An 18,690-nucleotide genomic window follows, 5' to 3' on the forward strand; every position below is an offset into this window, starting at 1 on the left:
GGATTATCGGATTTATTCAATTACGATAGTTAAATTATCAATTTTAAAGTCCTCGCCGAGGCTCGGACTTTAAATATCGATAATTTACATGTAACTATCTCGATTGGATAAATCCGATAATCCACTGGTACCAATGTGAGAATCTATTTATCTAATGTAAATGTGCTTTCGGTTTGCATGCTCCAGTTTCATTATAATGTTAAAGCTATTTGATTAAAAAAAAACTCATTGTCACTTCTCCTGTACCAAAATAGTTTGGCTTTTTTGGTATTGTATTCATCTTGCTCTTACTTCGGGCCACCCGTCTTCCATTCGTCGTCCACATATTCCCATTTGAGGTACTACTGGGCAAAATTACTTCATATTTTGGTCAACAGCTTAACAGTAACATCTTTTAGCTAGACGGTACTTATCGGATCTATCAAAACCTTCTTCAAGTAGTGCAGAACCGAAAGACTATCTATTTAGTCAGCAGGTTATCACTCAGGGGTTTAGTATGAGCGTTTTCTAGATCTGTCAGACACTTATTGTCTATTTTCTGATACTCTGAATTGTATATTCTTTTCTCTTTTTTTATTAAAAATTGGATAATAAATCTGTTCATTCTTCAATCTTCAGTCAAAAGAAACATGCAACCTCATACCAAGTGATTGTTACTGCGTTAAAATGGGTGAATGCTTCCTGAAAGACACTGTTTTAGATATTAACAACTGCTGGTTAAAGGTTCCAATAAACCAAGTAGCCAACTTTGTTCTTTTGTTGGAAGTAACAGTGTACAACTCTGCAATGTTATCGTCTCAAAAATACGAAATTGTAAGTATAGTGATTTCGTTAATACAAATATAAGCTTTCAACTTGATTGCCATGTGCTCTGGAAATTAAATATCAACGCACACAATCTGTGAAACGAAAACTTATTCCATTTTGCAAACTATTTTGCTGTCATTGGAACTTTTACACAGTATACAGGGACTTTGTATTCCATCTTTTTAATGATATAATTTGTTCAAATATCAGAAAACGTCGAATGATTGTAGTTAACGTTGGTAAATAGATTTTGAATAAAGAAATTGAAGAGAACATTCCAGTGCTCATATGATTATGAAGCAGCAAATACAACTTGTTTCCGACATTTTAAAGTTGTTGAGAGGAGATATTTAACATTAAGAAACTTTCAAAATCAATAGTAGTATGACAAGATAAAATAATTTTAACGTCAATTTCTTAGCCTGTTAACTTCGCAAACTTTTTGTCGTCGCTGCCTATACTGACGCCCCTAGTTATATTCCACTTCTTTTGATACTGAAAAAACTTGACGATAGCGGTCGTTTCCTAGCAGGCGTTTTCTTATTGTTTTTATTAATACATGTACTGCAAAATCTAATGTTAAATGTTTCTTATTTAATTATTTTTGTTTTAGATTGGAACGGTTAAACACTTGCAAGGTATACAACAATGTAAGTTGATCATATTAATAATTATATTCGATAAAACACGTTATTTGTATTGTACATGTGTGTGACTGAACGGAAGGTTACAGCGAGACAACAGCCATCTATTATCTTGGAATAGTGAATTCTGCTTCATATGCATGCAACTAAACGTTGGTCAATTGGACTGTACAATAAGTACCCATAGGAATACCGACTGTTTGTTGAAATATCAATCAACCAAACTCAACAAATATGTAGACGATCAAATGAAAACGGACTTAAAAGAAAACAAACCCCCCGTGAAAGTGTTTAACCCTACAAATCGTGCAATTCAAAACCTGCGCAATCAAACCATCAAAGTAAACAGTTCTGATTGAACAAAGTTTCAATTCATAATGAATTTGCAAGAAATAGTGATCAGATTAAGGCAGATTGATTTGGATATCCACAAACGGTAATCAACTGCATATTATAAAGAACAAACTTAAGTTATTTTCAAAAGAATTGAGCGTAGAGGCAAATTAATTCTTTTTGTTTTGTAGACTACAGCCCATCAAATATTACTGTAGTATCAAGAACTTCCTCTAGTGTCAGCATTACGTGGATCCAGGCAAAAACTTGTTATGAACGAGCTGGAATAGTCATCATCTTATACACACCTGACAATACGACAAAGAAGTTCCCAGTCGACAAAGATGCTACAACCTTTGATCTTTCAGGATTATCCTCTTTAACCTCGTATTGGTTTCTTATTTACACAAAGTATGGAAACGACACGAATGTTGTTACCAGTACAAATCCTGCTAAGTTTGCATTTACAACACGAAAAAAAGGTGATTTTAATTTATGTGTCGTGTTTATTTAAACAAAGAAATAAACAAGCGGCGACCTCTACTCAGTTCAGGTATTACGTGCCTGAAAGTGATACGTATATCTCCATGTTACAATTTAACACCCCTGGTACATTCAGAACGACCGATGAAGTTATTCCAAAAAAGACAAGCTAATCCACATCTCATCCAAAAAAGATCAAAAACATATAAATTGCATATTCAAACATGTATTATGTACTTGTAGTGTAAAAAGTAATCCTCACACATAAAAGAAAACAAAATAAAAACGAAAATATTTGGTGTTACCGGCAACATGATATATTAGATATGTATTCGAACTAATAAAATAAATATCGCAAACATTAAAATCACATCATTCAAGCATCTATCGTGGCAGTTGCACTAGACGACAGAGTATAGATGTAGTAATGTGACTTCAAATAACTTAAGCCTGTTCTTTGAAGAACAATTAAGGAGAACGTTACTAGTCACTTAAGTATACATTAAACAGAAACATAACTCGAAGAGGACAGCATGAAACCTCAAATAATGTGAATTTATTCGCAAAGCGAGTCTTGAAGAGAGACGATATTGACAAGAGCTCAAGGGCCAAGCCCATGCCAAACAAAAGATAAACTAAGGTCTACTCTCCAATTATTCATTATTATTTATCATTATATATTTCATTTGATTATGACATGTTAAGCGCTGGCACAATCCATACTTACAGTGACTATCTTTGCAAACTATGACGGATAACTTCGAGTGAAAAAAAAACATTTGTATACTTAATCTGTATTAAAAAGAAATTTCAAATGATAAACAAATGACTTGTTCAGCCAACATAATAATCGACAAAAAATATTCCATTTGGTGGTTGTTAATAGCAAACTTTAGCTGCTAATTCATTTTCGAATTTGTTGCCGACGTTTACCGCATTGTGACCTTCATAAACAATCACAACAAAATCATGAAGCACGTGAAAAATAAGTGAGTTGATAGAGCGATGTTATTTTTTTTATATTTTCTTGCTTTTCCAATTTTCAATTATACTTTGCCAGAACAGTTGTTAAATGATTTGTTGTATTAAATCGATCTTTCAGAATATCTTAACACTATTAACCTTCCAGTGCACGTTTGTTTACATATTTTTAATCTCTGGTTTCGCCCGCATTTGCGCAGTGCGTCTGTCGAAGTTCTAACGAGAGGTCTCGTGGTTAAGGTCATTGTATACGAAATAGGAGAATTAGAGTACGGAAAGACAATTTATTCAATACTAGTACATTTCTGACGATTTTGATTATATAAAGATTTCCTTTTACAAAAAAGTCCATGTACACTTGTTTTATAGGGAAACTTAGCCTTTCAAGTATATTAAACATATCAAGCTTTTTTTCAATTTTAAGTCTCATATGACTTTAACACTAATAACTGGTATAAAATGTATAAAATGATCATAATTATTTTTCCATTTCTTTCTTTATGCATTTTGATATAAATTTTTATTTACAAATACCTTCTTCTATCATATTTACATTAACGAATTGATAGATTTGCTTTCAATTTTAAATTTCCGTATGAAATCCATTATTTGCCCATTTTGTTTTAATCAAATATTCATTCAATTCATACAGTAGTATTATACAATTTATTCTTGAAATATGTTTCGAATTATTCATGGATTATCATACTTTCACAAGAAAAATACTATTAAGAATCGAATACTTCCTTTTCATATTTTATTAGGGTGTAAAAGCTTTGATCGGAGAACATTTAGTATGAATTGCGGAAGCATACATTTTGTACCTGGACAATATATAAATAATTTACCGGGAATAGAATAAATATAGATACAAAAAGTCAAAATCGATTGAAATTAAAATTTGATGTTATATATACAATTTAAGATTACTTCTTTATAATTTGCAGAGATCGGTTTACCGCCATCTGGAATTGCAGGAATAGTAGGAGGTTTGTTTTCATAATACATTTAAAGACACTCTCTTTTCGCAAAATCGTTTCAAATACATTAATATTCCAGAAGTTTCATATGTTATTTAGCTAACATCATTACTTTGCAGCGGAATACGCGTACGATATATTGCGTTGAAGATCATTTTCATAGCACCTTGATTTAATATATTTTTTTCAAATATATACAATACTCCAGAAAAAAAGGTTACTATGATTTATGTGCGTACAAAAAAGCGTTCCAGTAAAAACAAGCATCATCTGGTGCTATCGAGAACAAAATATTGTAACGTTTAAAATATAAAATTTTGAAGAGCACAAAAAGCAGAAGAACCAAAACGGCTTGAAGAGAAAAGTCGAAACTGTTTAAGGATAGTTTTGGCTAAAAGATTGGTAAACTTAACTTGGAATAATCAAATTTAGTTATGAACTGTAAAACTAACATTTGAATCGTCCTGGTACTGATAGCAATGGCTCCTTTGCTATTATAAATTCTAATATAATAAATACCGAAAGTAAAAATGTTTAATTTCATTAAACAATTATCCAACTAGTTTACATACATGTTTTATTTTCATTTACCTGTGTTTAAAGTTATTGCAAATGGATGGTATTTTTGTTCGAGCATATTGTTTTTCTCAAATTGTTTAACATTTCTTACCGATATAACATGTTACTTGTATTATTCTTCCCTTAGTTTATTTATTTTGTATTCAAAATTATTTATTTTGTAAAAATATTTCCTTTCTCTATTGGTACTGTACAGGTATACCTAACAACAAAATTATTTTCATTTACCTGTGTTTAAAGTTATTGCAAATGGATGGTATTTTTGTTCGAGCATATTGTTTTTCTTTAATTGTTTAACATTTCTTACTGATATAACATGTTACTTTTATTATTCTTCCCTTGGTTTATTTATTTTGTATTTACATTGTGTCTTAGGTCAAATTTATTTGTTCAGTGTATGTTCAATGGTGTTAATATGTCCTTTGATTGAGTTAAGCTATTTCAGTTGATATTTTATAGTGTGTCTTTCTATGTTGTGATGTTACACTATTGTTTCAGAAAAAGGGTGAAGGTTTGGTACCATTAAAACGTTTAAACCCGCTGCATTTGTTTGCACCTGTCCTAAGTCAGGAATCTGATGTTCAGTAGTTGTCGTTTGTTGATGTGGTTCATAAGTGTTTCTCGATTCTCGTTTTTTATATAGATTAGACAATTGGTTTTCCCGTTTGAATGGTTTTACACTAGTAATTTTTTGGAGCCCTTTCTAGCTTACTGTGCGGTGTGAGCCAAGGCTCCGTGTTGAAGACCGTACTGTGACCTATAATGGTTTACTTTTATAATTTTGACTTGGATGGAGAGTTGTCTCATTGGCACTCATACCACATCTCCTTATATCTATGTAAATGGAATCAGGAATCTGATGTTCAGTAGTTGTTGTTTGTTGATGTGGTTCATAAGTGTTTCTCGTTTCTCGTTTTTTATATAGATTATACCGTTGGTTTTCCCGTTTGAATGGTTTTACACTAGTAATTTTTGGGGCCCTTTATAGCTTGCTGTTTGGTCTGAGCAAAGGCTCCGTGTTGAAGACCGTACTTTGACCTATAATGGTTTACTTTTATAAATTTTGACTTGGATGGAGAGTTGTCTCATTGGCACTCATACCACATCTTCTTATATCTATGTAGTTTGAAAGTTACAGCTACACGTACGAACTCTTTTGTGTAAAATATGTCTACTCACTTATTTGTTCTTCCCAACTAAAATATATAGGCATCATTGTGTTGACGTACTAGTGGTATTCTTAAAGAGTCAAGTGACAGAAGATATACCTACTCGAAGTTGAATATATTTGTCGTTGGTCTCATAAGTTTGAATATATATGGACTGAGACTTGTTAAGGGTTTGTTTTAGCACGCATTTTCTCATATTATTATGACAATCTTGGATGGTCAATTTTACGTTTTACTGAGTTTTAGCTTTGATTTTTTACCTTAACTTAATTCATAGCAAATGTCTACTTCGACAGGTTTTATTGTACTTCTAATAGTTGTTATAATTGTCTTGGTATTCCTTGGAAGGACTGGACGATTACAGCCAGCCAAACAACGTGTTACAGCCGGTATACGTACAGTCAGAAATACTATTCGAGTGCGACCTACAACGCATTCATTAAATGTAAGCATGTATGCAATAAATATTTAGGGAAAATATCCTCAACTGAAAAATCGGAAAATTCTTTTTAGAACATCTTCAGAAGAAAAGTTTGATTGTCCATTAATGAAAAAAATATAGTTTGTCCCTTCATTTCAAAATGCATTAAACAAACTATTTCATTTTAATAAAATCATCAGAGTACAAGATATAAAGTAAAAACCTAGTTTCATCATACTATGGCAGTCAATCGCCAATGCTTCCATGTGGATTGTTTTATGAAAGGAGGAGGATGCAAAGGGTGAAATCACTAAGTTAAAGCAAGACAATCAAACCAATGGCCAAAAGTAAAGGACAAACAGACAAACAACACTTTACACAACACAACACAATAAAAATACGGCGGTAAACTGAGGTGCTACAGAAATGTAAACCTGTCCGGTTACAACAGTAACACCCGTCGTGGTGCTTAGTGCAGGTAAAAATCTGATGATGAGTTTTTCTAAACGAATAGCCTGTATACATGTACAATGACTACTTTTAAATGTACCTAGGTACATTTTTCTATGTATTTACTATATATGTGTTGCTACATACATGTAGAACGCCTTAAGATGAATAAAAACAAATCACAAGCTCTGAATATAGATAAATTACAAAGCAAGTGGTATATTGTGTATCTGAAAAATTCCAATTTGTTTAATCTATGCCTATCGGGGATGTTACAAGTGGAGACAAGACTGCTTTCTCTTGTCGAGCACCTGTGTTCATTGGCGGTTTAGGTGGGTTTTGTCTCTCTACGTTATACTTATGCGTTTGGTAGCCGCTATGGTATCATTTTCCTTTGTATTTGAATATATCACGTTTCCAGAATCGGGCCACCGTTTCGAAGGAGGACGACGATATTTACTTCTACGGTGGAATGGAGATGAAGGAAAACAATATGAAAATATCGCGCAAAGATATATCTTTGGAATCTGAATTGGCTCGCGGAAGATTTGCTGTGATTTTCCTGGCGAAGTATTACAATAAAAGCGAGTGCCATGAAGTTGTTGCAAAAACATTAAAAGGTATGATGTTTTGAATAAATTTCTTCATAAAACAAGTTGTTTTAACGTTATGGTCGGGTTGTTGTCTCTTTGACACATTCCCCATTTCCATTCTCAATTTTACATATGTTACAGTATACTACACACATGTGGACTATGAAATCCGTAATGTACTATCTGTCCAGTGGTCAGTATTATTGTACTTGCCAAATCTAAATGATACATTTTGTCTGTAATCTATATTAGGGATATAATTTTCATAAATCGGTCAGAACTGTTAATTGTATCATACATATTTAGAGATTATAGTTGATATATGAAAAATGTCGAGAAGTAATGATTCCGAGTTATGTTTGTCTATGAATTATCAATTTTTGGTGGCGATTATTAATCATAAATGTTGGTACGGTTCATTGTATGTACTTCTTTCAAATTAATCTTTATCTTTCCTTGTTCAAACAGGGAACGCATTTTTTTTCAGCTTTTCAGTCTGTCATTTGAACGAAACAGGCTGATTGAAGTTATTTTTTCTCTTTTCATTCAGATGACCAGAAAGCAGAAGCCATTATGAAAATGAAAGCGAAAATAAATTTCTATACTAAGAAAGTTGGTCGTCAAAAAAATGTATTGGAGTTTATTGGCAGTGTTGAAGATGAAGTTCGTAAGTGTATAAAAAGTAAAATCACAAATACTGAACTCCGAGGAAAATTCAAAAAGGAAAGTCCCCAATCAAATGGCAAAATCAAAAAAAAAAAAAACACATCAAACGAATGGATAACAACTGTCATATTCCTGACTTGGTACAGGCATTTTCTTATGTAGAAAATGGTGGATTGAACCTGGTTTTATAGCTAGCTAAACCTCTCACTTGTATGACAGTCGCATCAAATTCCACTATAATCGCCATACTAGATAAATTAAGTTAACTTTTGAAGAACTAAAAGAAAGAAGTTATAATGTGTATTAGCTGTATATGAAAAGAACACTTTATAAATTTCGTTCGTCCGAAGCGCTTCTCTAGATTAACTTTCATCAGGAACGCTTATATTCAAATACTTGAAAACCAGGGAAAGTCATATTTATGAATGAACGAATATTTTAATATTAAAGTGCAACCTGGATTATAACAAGCAAGTATGTTCAAATACAAGCATACAAACATGATTTCCAGCCAGCCAAATAGACTTACGATGTACTGTCATAATAATTTATGATACGCAGCATGTTTTCATTTTTGAGAAAAAGAAAAATAAATAAATAAAGTCTAAATTTCAACGAAAATATAGTAAGCCACGTTATCAATTGACCACAGGCGGACTGACAGCAGAACGGATCATACTAAAGTCAGAAACAAGCTTGCTGTAATTACAATCTGATGTTCACTGGTAGTGCATTTGAATCTATGTTAAATCTCGGGTGTAATTGAATGGTGGTGTTCTCAAATGTTCAAAGCGTTTACAGTACAACATAAAATGGGATTCATCCTCTATGGATTGACACATGTATGTACATTTTACATAGGCGTTGATACAGTTGCACATTCCGAAATCTACCCTTTTCAGTCTCTAAATGTAATATTCCGCTTCGCATTTGAGCTATCACAGATCTTTGTTGCCTTGACAAACATTTTTGGCAAGTATGGCCCCACCTTGTAATCAGTTTTAATGTTTTTTTACGTGCGTAATCTAGACATATCTTCTTACGCATTTAACCTTTATTGTTCATGAGATTCTTAACACAAGCTAGGATATGAGTCGTATAAAATTAAGATAAATAAAAGAAGATGTGTGTGTGTGGGGGGGGGGGGGGGGGGGGGGGGGAATAGGGGTAACAGGAACAGCAAACCAACGATACATTCATCAAGACATTTCGAGGTCATTCTTAACTGTTTTGCCAATGCAAGCTAAGCATATACATTTCATATGTCCAGCTCTAATTTGATGTATTCTAGGCAAATTTGCTTCAATTTAAGGAATATAAGAGATTCGGCATTTAACTAAAATCCCCAGCGAAACCAATACACAAAGCAAAGGCAACCGCTGAATACAGTCTTGACTAAGATACATCGAGACTGAACGGATTAAACTAATACTTTTAAGTACACAACGCTGCACCTTTTAACCCTTGAAACATCAGTAAAAAGCCATTACAATATGCATAGATACATATAATACAAAGAACCGACTTCGGATTAAAAGTGGTCTTTGTTTGCGTGTACAGAAGTATTTCTTGATTTTTTTTAACGATAATCAACTACATAAGTTTCTTGCACCAGGTGGACCAATGATGATACTAGAATATTGTTCAAAGGGGGTTCTGAAGCAATTTCTAGAAGCAATAAAGTCAAACATGTCCGTTGACATTGAAGAAAAACTGTTTAGAATGGTATTTGGAATATGCCAAGGAATGGATTTTTTAGCCTCAAAGCAAGTAAGTGTGAATAACTCAGACAAGTGTAAAATGTTATAGAATTTTTTTTTTAACTTTTGTATCTATCAACATATTTCCTGAAAATGTCTTTCTATAACATAATTAATCTTGATATCTAAATGAATCGAATACTATTATTATGCTGGATTTCTTGGTCAAACATGTACCCGTTAGTAAAAGTAATACATGCGTAGATAGGCTCCCTAACAACCATCTAATCGAACATAACCCATAATGTTTGATTTCTCTTGGAAAAAAAACAGTTTCAATGTAAAATAAATTGTTCATAACAAATATACTATAAGTATATCAATATAGTCGAAAAATAGCCATATACAAATAATCTTTTAGCTTGCCGCTTGTCCTTAACCTTTAATATAAAATCATGCACTTTTTAATCAACAATCTATACATTTTTAAATGGTATTCTACTCTAAGGTTGTTCACAGACGTTTGGCTGCACGGAATATATTACTGAATAGCATGTATGAACCAAAGATCACAGGATTTGGTCCAGACCCTAGTTATGACGAAGGAGAGGACAACCCTGTACGTATTCGTATGAGAATATATGGAATGTTGTTTTAAATGGTTGCTGTCTCATTGACGTTTAACTTCAATACCGTTTTATTCACAAGTTACCTATTTTTTTAAGTGTTATTTTCATTTATTTGCAGTGAGTCGATACCACTGCTGGTTCACTGTTAATCACCTCGGGTATTATCAACTAAGTAGACGGTCCTTCGTGGCTTATATAATTTATAACATATTTTTAAAAACTGGCCGTTGAAATTATTCAGAAACTTAGTTTCCAACTTCCTAAGGCAAAGTTAACCTTACTAGAATTTTCTTATTCTTTTTATAACCCTTTTGGTCAAATAACTCCTAACTTTGCTACGTATTTATACATTCCTAGCTTTTCCAATGTATGGATTTAACCGCACCTGATGAAGGTAAATCCAGAAAAGCGCTGCGTACGCACTCAATTTATTAAGTTTTTTTTTCGTTCATTGGCCTTCAAATCTATTGTCCTCGAGCGTTCCCGTTGAAGGTCATTCGAGAAACACGTGTTGTGGCATTTGGTATTTAAGTAAATAAGGATGTATTGAGTATGTCAAGTATTTCAAAACCCAATTACAGAATCAAATCAGTATATCAATGGCAAATTTCACTTTTTCACAAACATCCGGAGGTCTCGAAATCCAAGAATACTGATGAATTATTGAACGACTATCAAGACCTATTGAGCAAAGACGTCATAGAAAATGATGTAATTTCATCTATTTCGTAGGTATAATATGATTCTATTGCACAATACAATAACTTGTAATATTCCTGTTTTTACTTTTTGTTTGTACATTTATTTCTCAGTGTTGCATCGTAGCAGCTAGCGTCCAAATTTATTACTACAATTTCAAATAATTTTTAGGGGAATGAACGAATACCTATCAAGTGGGTGGCTCCAGAATGTATGAAGTCAACACAATATGCCAATGAGTTGAGCGACGTTTGGTCTTTCGGAATTGTCATGTGGGAAATATTCTCACTCGGTAGGCTAATAAAATAACGATAAGTCCTGTACAGTCAACGCATACAAACACGTAAACAATCAATAATTATTTGAGCAGTCAAAGAAAGTTACCAGTACAATCGGCTAACCTCGGGTGACTCCGCGGAGGCACGGAATCGGCCGAGTTAAGACGAATGTTACTAGTATAGACAGTCATCGGCTATTCAAAGTTGTAATGATAGTATATCTGCAAGTGATACACCAATATTTCAATTAAAAATATCAACACCATAATATGGCATGAAACAGATTTCGTATACAAAATATTACACATTCGTCATATGTGAATAAAGTATCATAATAAGAACTAATCAAAACGTCAAGTAATTTATTTTAAGATCAAGATTTTAACTTCGATAAGTTTGCATTTAATCCTTAGCTTATGAAAATGATGAAGAGCTATAATCCAAAAAAAATATGAAACAATTCAATTCAGAAAACTTATACAAAAGTTTTACGAAAAATTATAAAAACATACCAAGCTTATTACTTATAACCTAGTTTACAATAGCGGTTTTCAACAATACCTCGTAAGAAAACCAACAGAAAAACACAATAAAACCAAAAGTGTATCGCTTGTCTTGAAAAGTATTATTTTCAATTTATTATTTAATGGTTGCGGTCGTAATTTGCACTTTCGAAAATTGTTATACCACGCCAGTATTTGGTATGATATTTGAATAAATGTATTTATATCGGTTACACATGTTATATCTTACTTTAGCTTTGTTTGTTTAAATTCCAATGGCAAATATTGACTGCATATTCAGGACGAGAACGATTTAACATTAAATCCAAAAGATCTAATCTGTAAAGTTGACCGATCGCACTAAAAGGTGGAACATTTATACTTCAACTGGAAACATAGGGTATAAATATAGGGACAGAATCACGTGAATATATTAAATTAGAAATAAATAATACATTGAAATAAATTAGAATTGTTATTATTATCAATGATAATCAGGTGAAACACCGTATCCCGGATTACAGAGCAGAGAAGTCCCAGGGAAATTAAAAAAAGGATACAAGATGACGAAGCCAGAACTTTGTGATGATGCGTATGTATAAATATTTGTATCTAGTCATAACTATTGAAAACAATTGAGAAAAGAATACGTTATGCTTATAAAATCTCAATATGACTTATTTCATAATAATTCAGAATGACTACAATATGTTTTTGTGTCTTTTAAAGAGGTTTCCTTTTCAATAATAGTCTAAGGGTACTTATGAATGAGAGATAAGAAATGTTTATTATAACTCTGTATTTCCATTTTATTTTATTTTCTGAATATTATATGAAAATAATATATACATTTACGTTTGTGCGTTCAATTTATTGTATGGGCAGTCTCATATCATTATTATGTTTTTCTAGAAGTTAACTTGGGACAAATTTTCAATGGCTTATATCTCAAAAACAAGCACACAAACCCTGTATTTTTTCTGTTTTCTTAAATGTATACCAGTCTTTTAAGAAACTTGTTATTTTGAAACAGAGTAGCGAACATCCTTAACTCACAAACTGATGAATAAAGAAGGACTTTTATTTAAAGTTTGTGAGTCAGCTACCCAGTTTACAAATCAATAAGCTCTAGAAAAAATTTGTTTAATCCTTATCATTCTTAACTCAAACATTTTCAATTTTAAAATAATCATTTTTTGGTACATTGGCTACTATTTACCATCAAATGCACAATATAACATGCAAGCTGCCATCTTGACTTTCTTAAATCAATTAGGCCTAATATTCGATTAATGCAATAGAATCTAGAACGAAATAGCACCTACCTCAAAACCTTTATTTCAATTAGATAATTTTTTTAATTTGAAGCGTACAAGAAACGGAATAATCTTCATCTTGAGAGTTTTCATTCGTATGACGTCAAGCTTTCCCATGACGCGAATGCGCCAAGCTCATTCAGTTATAAATTTATACATTTTCCAAGCTCAAATGCAATATTTATTATTCATTATAATAGAAATAACAGTTATTTATTTGTTTTTTCAAACTCAATTTGCTTGAAACCCCTTGATCATAAGCATCTGATTCGCGCATGAAAAGATCACAAGGAAGGTTGCGAAAATAGTTTCGGCAATATTTTTGGTCTATCGAAGTGTAAAAACAAAGCGAAAAAAGTAACGGACCAATCCAATTCAAGTATTTGTAAATATGCATATCATATAAGAATTATAAAAGAAAAAGTCTTATTTCAACCACAGTTAAGGCAAACATTAATATTAGTACTCATAAGATTATTATTTTTTAGATTCTATGCAGTAATGCTGAAATGTTGGCATTATGATCCTCGGAAACGTTCAGGTTTTGAACAACTTAAGGAACAGATGAATAGCATGTTCACCGAGGCTCCTGGGGATGATTATTATTACAGAACAAACGATCTGTAAACGTTAATGTCAAATTTGATGAACACACAGATTGCCAATTATATGGATTATTCAAAAGATTTAACACAGCTTGAACAATTGCATCGTTTTCATGTACTTATATTCCGTTTTCTTTCTTTTCTTTTTCATTGTATTAGAAATAAATTGTAGATTTAAAAGTAGCCGTGTAGCACTGCATACATTATGTTCAATTAAATATTTGATCGATAATTCTATTTAAGCTGAGAACAGCAGAAACAGAAAGACTTTATCTATAATATTGTGTTACTATTATATGGAAAGAACTATTTCAAGAACGCTTTATTATAGCTTGAAAAATTGCATTGCATTCGTATACTTTTATTGCTTTTTTAATTCTTTTTTTATTTTACTGTAATACCAAATATTGTACAGCAATTCATTATTTAAAATCAAAGAATTGACAGAAGAATACAAATTAAGTTAATGACAGTAAATAAAAAGGAAAGAAAGACGTTATGTATATTTCTATATAAAAAGAACTTCTGGGGAAGCAATCGTTTTCAAATATTTTGAGAAACTAATGTTTTGATCTCCGTGCTAGATTTGGAAAAAAATAAATAAAAAGGATTATATATTTATAAATCATGATAAATCAAAGTAGACAAGTATATCCTTCCTCATATTATCGAAACAACCGCACGTTTCTTAATAACAAACATTTTTTAGTTGTACGGATGCCTTATTGGTATGCGTTTTCGCAGAATTGTAGGTCAACACTTCAATGGGTATGGACATCTTACAATAAGTTACGTAAAACTGTTTTCATTAATTGAACAATTTAAAATTAGAAATAACAAGTACATCATTTTTTAATTAATAAAACTACATTCAGTCTTTGAAATTTTTGTTGTTAGATTTTATGTCTAGGGGATGACCTTTTGATTTTCTTGGGAGGGGGCCAGGAGGATTAAATGGCTTGGCCTGGTAAGAAATGGAAATAAAAAACTTTGCATAAGACAGAATGAAAATGAATATTATGCAACAAAAATGCAGGGAACAAATGTGTACAAAATGAAAATAAATTTTCGCTTGGAAAAAAAATAAGCATGCATAGCAACAGATGAAAGCAAATGATAAATCCGGGAAATTCTTCCTAACCCCTCCCTCTAATATCAAATGGTCGTCCCCCTTCTATAATTGAACGGAGAACTAATATCGAACGTGTTATATTTGTCCACATGCCACTAACTTTGCATTCAAGATATAGACTCCAATAATATAATGTATAAGCAAAATTTTTTTTCTTGAGTCATAAGTTACTAAACTTTTGTCACGTTCATGACATTTTAAATAATAATAATAATCTTTTATACAAGAACCTCAAAGTGCAATGCTTTGTCGCTGGATCACCTACATGTATACTTTTCAGTTAGATTTTTAAATTAGAAAAAAAAATCAATAAAAAAAAATGTATTTTTTTTGTTGTTTTTTTTCTCAAATTAGATACATATTTATCAAAATAAGGATCTATTAGGGTATGATTTTCAATGAAACAACTGTCCATTTAGACAAAGGGACAAAGATTTGATCATTTTCAATTTTCAATTGCAACTTCAATAATTAGCAAAACTCCATATAGTAATCTTGTTTTGTTCTTTTCGCTATATTGAAGGAAACTTTTATACAATGTAAGATTCATCCTTAGCGACATTTGTTTATTTTTATTGTTTGATACGAAAAGCAATTTCCTTAAGGTTTATGGCATTGTCCAAAAGCCCAAACTCTGTTGGTCATGGTCACATAATGTGGATAGTTGGTCCTGTTTAGAATCCAAATTGGTTATCTGTTTAACAAGATGGTTTACATTTTGTCATGTTGGGGCCTTTTATATCTGACTATACAGCATTCGGGTTTTGCTCATTCTTTAAGGTCATGAAGTGATTTTAAGTTGCTTCAATTGCAATCCACGTCATGTTTATTCTTGTGGATACATGTAGGTGTCTAATTGGCAATAATACCCCATCTTATTCTGTATTATGGTGATACGCGTCACAATTTTTTTCGAATAATGCTTAGAATCTAGATGCATAAGGTATCAAAACAATACGTATACACCTAGGCGATATCATGGAAGTGGATCTATTTTTTTGTGTACAATTGTTACTCTGTATACGTATGACCTTTGATCTCATGATAAAATATGGATATTATATCTTATGAATTTTGGAATATTTGCGCTACCATTGATGAATTTCGATTTACCCTTTACTTTCTCGTATCGTTACCCTTTGGTTTATGTTTGATTTTCGTCATTATGATAATTGGAAAGGTGAGTCATGTATTTATTGGTCAATATTTTTCTAGTTTTGAAACAATTTTATCCTGCAGTAAGGAAGCAAAAATAACTGACTGGCAGCAAAATACGGACATGTCATTCAGAGCTTTTGGAGGTATATATGTTTGTTATATGCTTATTTTAAACGCTATGAGTCGAATTTAAAATATTGGCATAATAATAAAAAAAAAGCAAAGAATAAAAGTTTACATAGCCTTACTATTTACGGATAATTAAAATGTGTACGGTATGTTCGTGATTACAGTGGCGCTCCGGATTTTAAGAACAAGATATTTTCTTTCTAAAATAATATTACAACATGGATAAAGATAATTATAACAAATTGATGCATATTTTCCTAAATGTTATCACAAATTGAGAGATTAGGTGTGGCAGTATGATTCCAACTGCAGGAATATAAAAGGAGTACTTCACATCCATATTTCAATGGTTGTTTTATTTACATAAACCTAACAATATACAAATAAGGATATGATGTATGATCATAGTAAATAATATTACTATCCACCGAGGAAAAAAGATATAAACGCTCATCACATTTACCATTAAGGCATCAAGTTATATAAACATGTTTAGAAATTGTCCTTCAAATATTGCATTTTTTAGCTCACCTAGCCCTAAGGGTCAAGTGAGCTTTTCCGATCACTTGGCGTCCGTCGTCTGTCGTCGCCGTCGTCCACCGTCCGTTAACCTTTAAAAAGATCATCTGCTCTGAAAATACTGAGCCAAATCAAACCAAATTTGGCCAGAGTCATCATTGGGGTTCATGTATCTAGTTTCAAATGAGTCCGATGATCCTGCCTGCCAACCAAGATGGCCGACACGGCTAAAAATTGAACATAGGGATAAAATGTAAGTTTTGTCTATTATTTTAAAAACTAGTATACATAGAGAAAAATCTGACAAGAGCAAAAATGTTCAGAATGGTGAGCTCCACCTATTATCTTTTTTAAGTCAAAACTGTCAGACAATATCTTGTTGGAGTTATGGCCCTAAAATGACGAACTTTACTACTTTTTTTCATTTTGCTTATTATCTTAAAAACTAAAAAAAGATAGAGAGAGACTTTAAACAGCAAAACTGAAACACACAGGGAATAACTAAGAAGACGCAGGTATCTTTACTTTGGAAGGCCAAACAAATATCAACATTAAAGGATAAGCAGTTTAAAGCTTCAGCAGTCATATGATAACTTGCAAAGTACAATTATTAAAGTTAATTTGTATCATGAATATAAATGCAGCATGTAGAAAAATAACTGTATAGGCAAAACATTTTGAAATATGCATTTCTAAGACAAATTTTGTACAAATACTTTAGCAATCACGAGGTTTGGGTGTTTCTGAATAAGTCATCCTCTCAGTTTTAAAGATGACATAGCCCTGTAAAAGTTACATTTAAACCATGATCTGACATCTTCACTTATCAACACTGGAGGAGGACTCGGTGGCCGAGTGATCTAAGTACTCCAACTTTTGTATCACTAACCTGTCAACACTGATGTTGTGAGTTCAAGTCCCCCACGTGACAGATGCGTTCGACTCCAATTTTGATTGACTAGAATTGTCAGTGTTCCTACCGAAGGTCGGTGGTTCTCTCCGGGCATTCCGGTTTCCTCTGTCAATAAAAACTGGCCGCCACGAAAAATCCAACAGTGCTGAAAGTAGCGTTCAACACTAACACATCAATCAATCAATCAACACAGGAGTGCAAACGTGAATTATTTAAGTTCACTGTTTAGGCAATCAAATTTAAGTGTTAAGGATGTTCGCTACTCTGTTTCTAGTCCTATAATATAAGACTTCGGAGTTTCATATCATTTACATTCAACGTTTTTATCGGATATTTTTTGTTTACTATCAATGTTGAAACCCGAAGTCTTATCGATATATGCTATTTTCTCGTAGCGGTTTCCCAACGAATTTTTGTGGGAACTTTGAACGACAATTTGACTATGTTTTCGACAGTTTTAAGTTTACTTATGTCATTATTCTTATAAATAAACATCTCAAATAATAAATGAAATGTCTTACCTCATCATATGATGGATGTATATCCTATTTTGAAACACTTTTCAAACTGTCCCCCCCCTCATTTCAAATTGTCAAGCGGGTCAAGTACGAGGTGTTCCGCAGGTCTTTCCGAATGTTAATCAGTTGTACATATTTCAGAATACTCCTTGGAAAACGAATTTTGTTTTAGGATAAGAAATGATGAAATGATGTAAATTAATTCTAATTTCCTCATGAATAGAATAGGAAGCTTATCGTCAAATATTTCTTAACACTTAAGAGGCGACCATTTAGTATTCATAAAAATGGAAAGGATGATTATACAAATGAATATTATGTCCTGATAATAACAGGAATTACACGGTGATTATTTCTCCAAAGAGTTATTGAAAATAACGTTGCTGTGTCCTAAAAATTATGGACAAAGCTGGAAATGGTGGCAATGATTATATAGATGAATAAGGTAGTTGGCTTTCTCAGCTTGGCTTTACAGATCTTTTTTT

General features: G+C 32.2%; 1 protein-coding gene across 1 annotated transcript in view; it reads left to right on the top strand.

The window, feature by feature from the left end:
- LOC127719782 (uncharacterized) overlaps window positions 1-15,297 on the top strand; it is a 124,424-nt gene extending 109,127 nt beyond the window's left edge. Inside the window, exons 7-18 of the mRNA XM_052226041.1 lie at window positions 619-813; window positions 1,421-1,457; window positions 1,976-2,266; window positions 4,196-4,237; window positions 6,273-6,421; window positions 7,269-7,467; window positions 7,991-8,107; window positions 9,722-9,876; window positions 10,315-10,425; window positions 11,306-11,426; window positions 12,414-12,507; window positions 13,720-15,297. Of these exons, the coding sequence (XP_052082001.1) occupies window positions 619-813; window positions 1,421-1,457; window positions 1,976-2,266; window positions 4,196-4,237; window positions 6,273-6,421; window positions 7,269-7,467; window positions 7,991-8,107; window positions 9,722-9,876; window positions 10,315-10,425; window positions 11,306-11,426; window positions 12,414-12,507; window positions 13,720-13,858 (1,650 nt within the window). The 3' untranslated portion in view covers window positions 13,859-15,297. The remainder of the gene's footprint in view (window positions 1-618; window positions 814-1,420; window positions 1,458-1,975; window positions 2,267-4,195; window positions 4,238-6,272; window positions 6,422-7,268; window positions 7,468-7,990; window positions 8,108-9,721; window positions 9,877-10,314; window positions 10,426-11,305; window positions 11,427-12,413; window positions 12,508-13,719) is intronic.
- The last annotated feature ends 3,393 nt before the right edge of the window (window positions 15,298-18,690 follow it).

Source organism: Mytilus californianus, unplaced genomic scaffold (assembly GCF_021869535.1).
Source record: "Mytilus californianus isolate M0D057914Y unplaced genomic scaffold, xbMytCali1.0.p SCAF_11, whole genome shotgun sequence".
Lineage (NCBI taxonomy): Eukaryota > Metazoa > Mollusca > Bivalvia > Mytilida > Mytilidae > Mytilus > Mytilus californianus.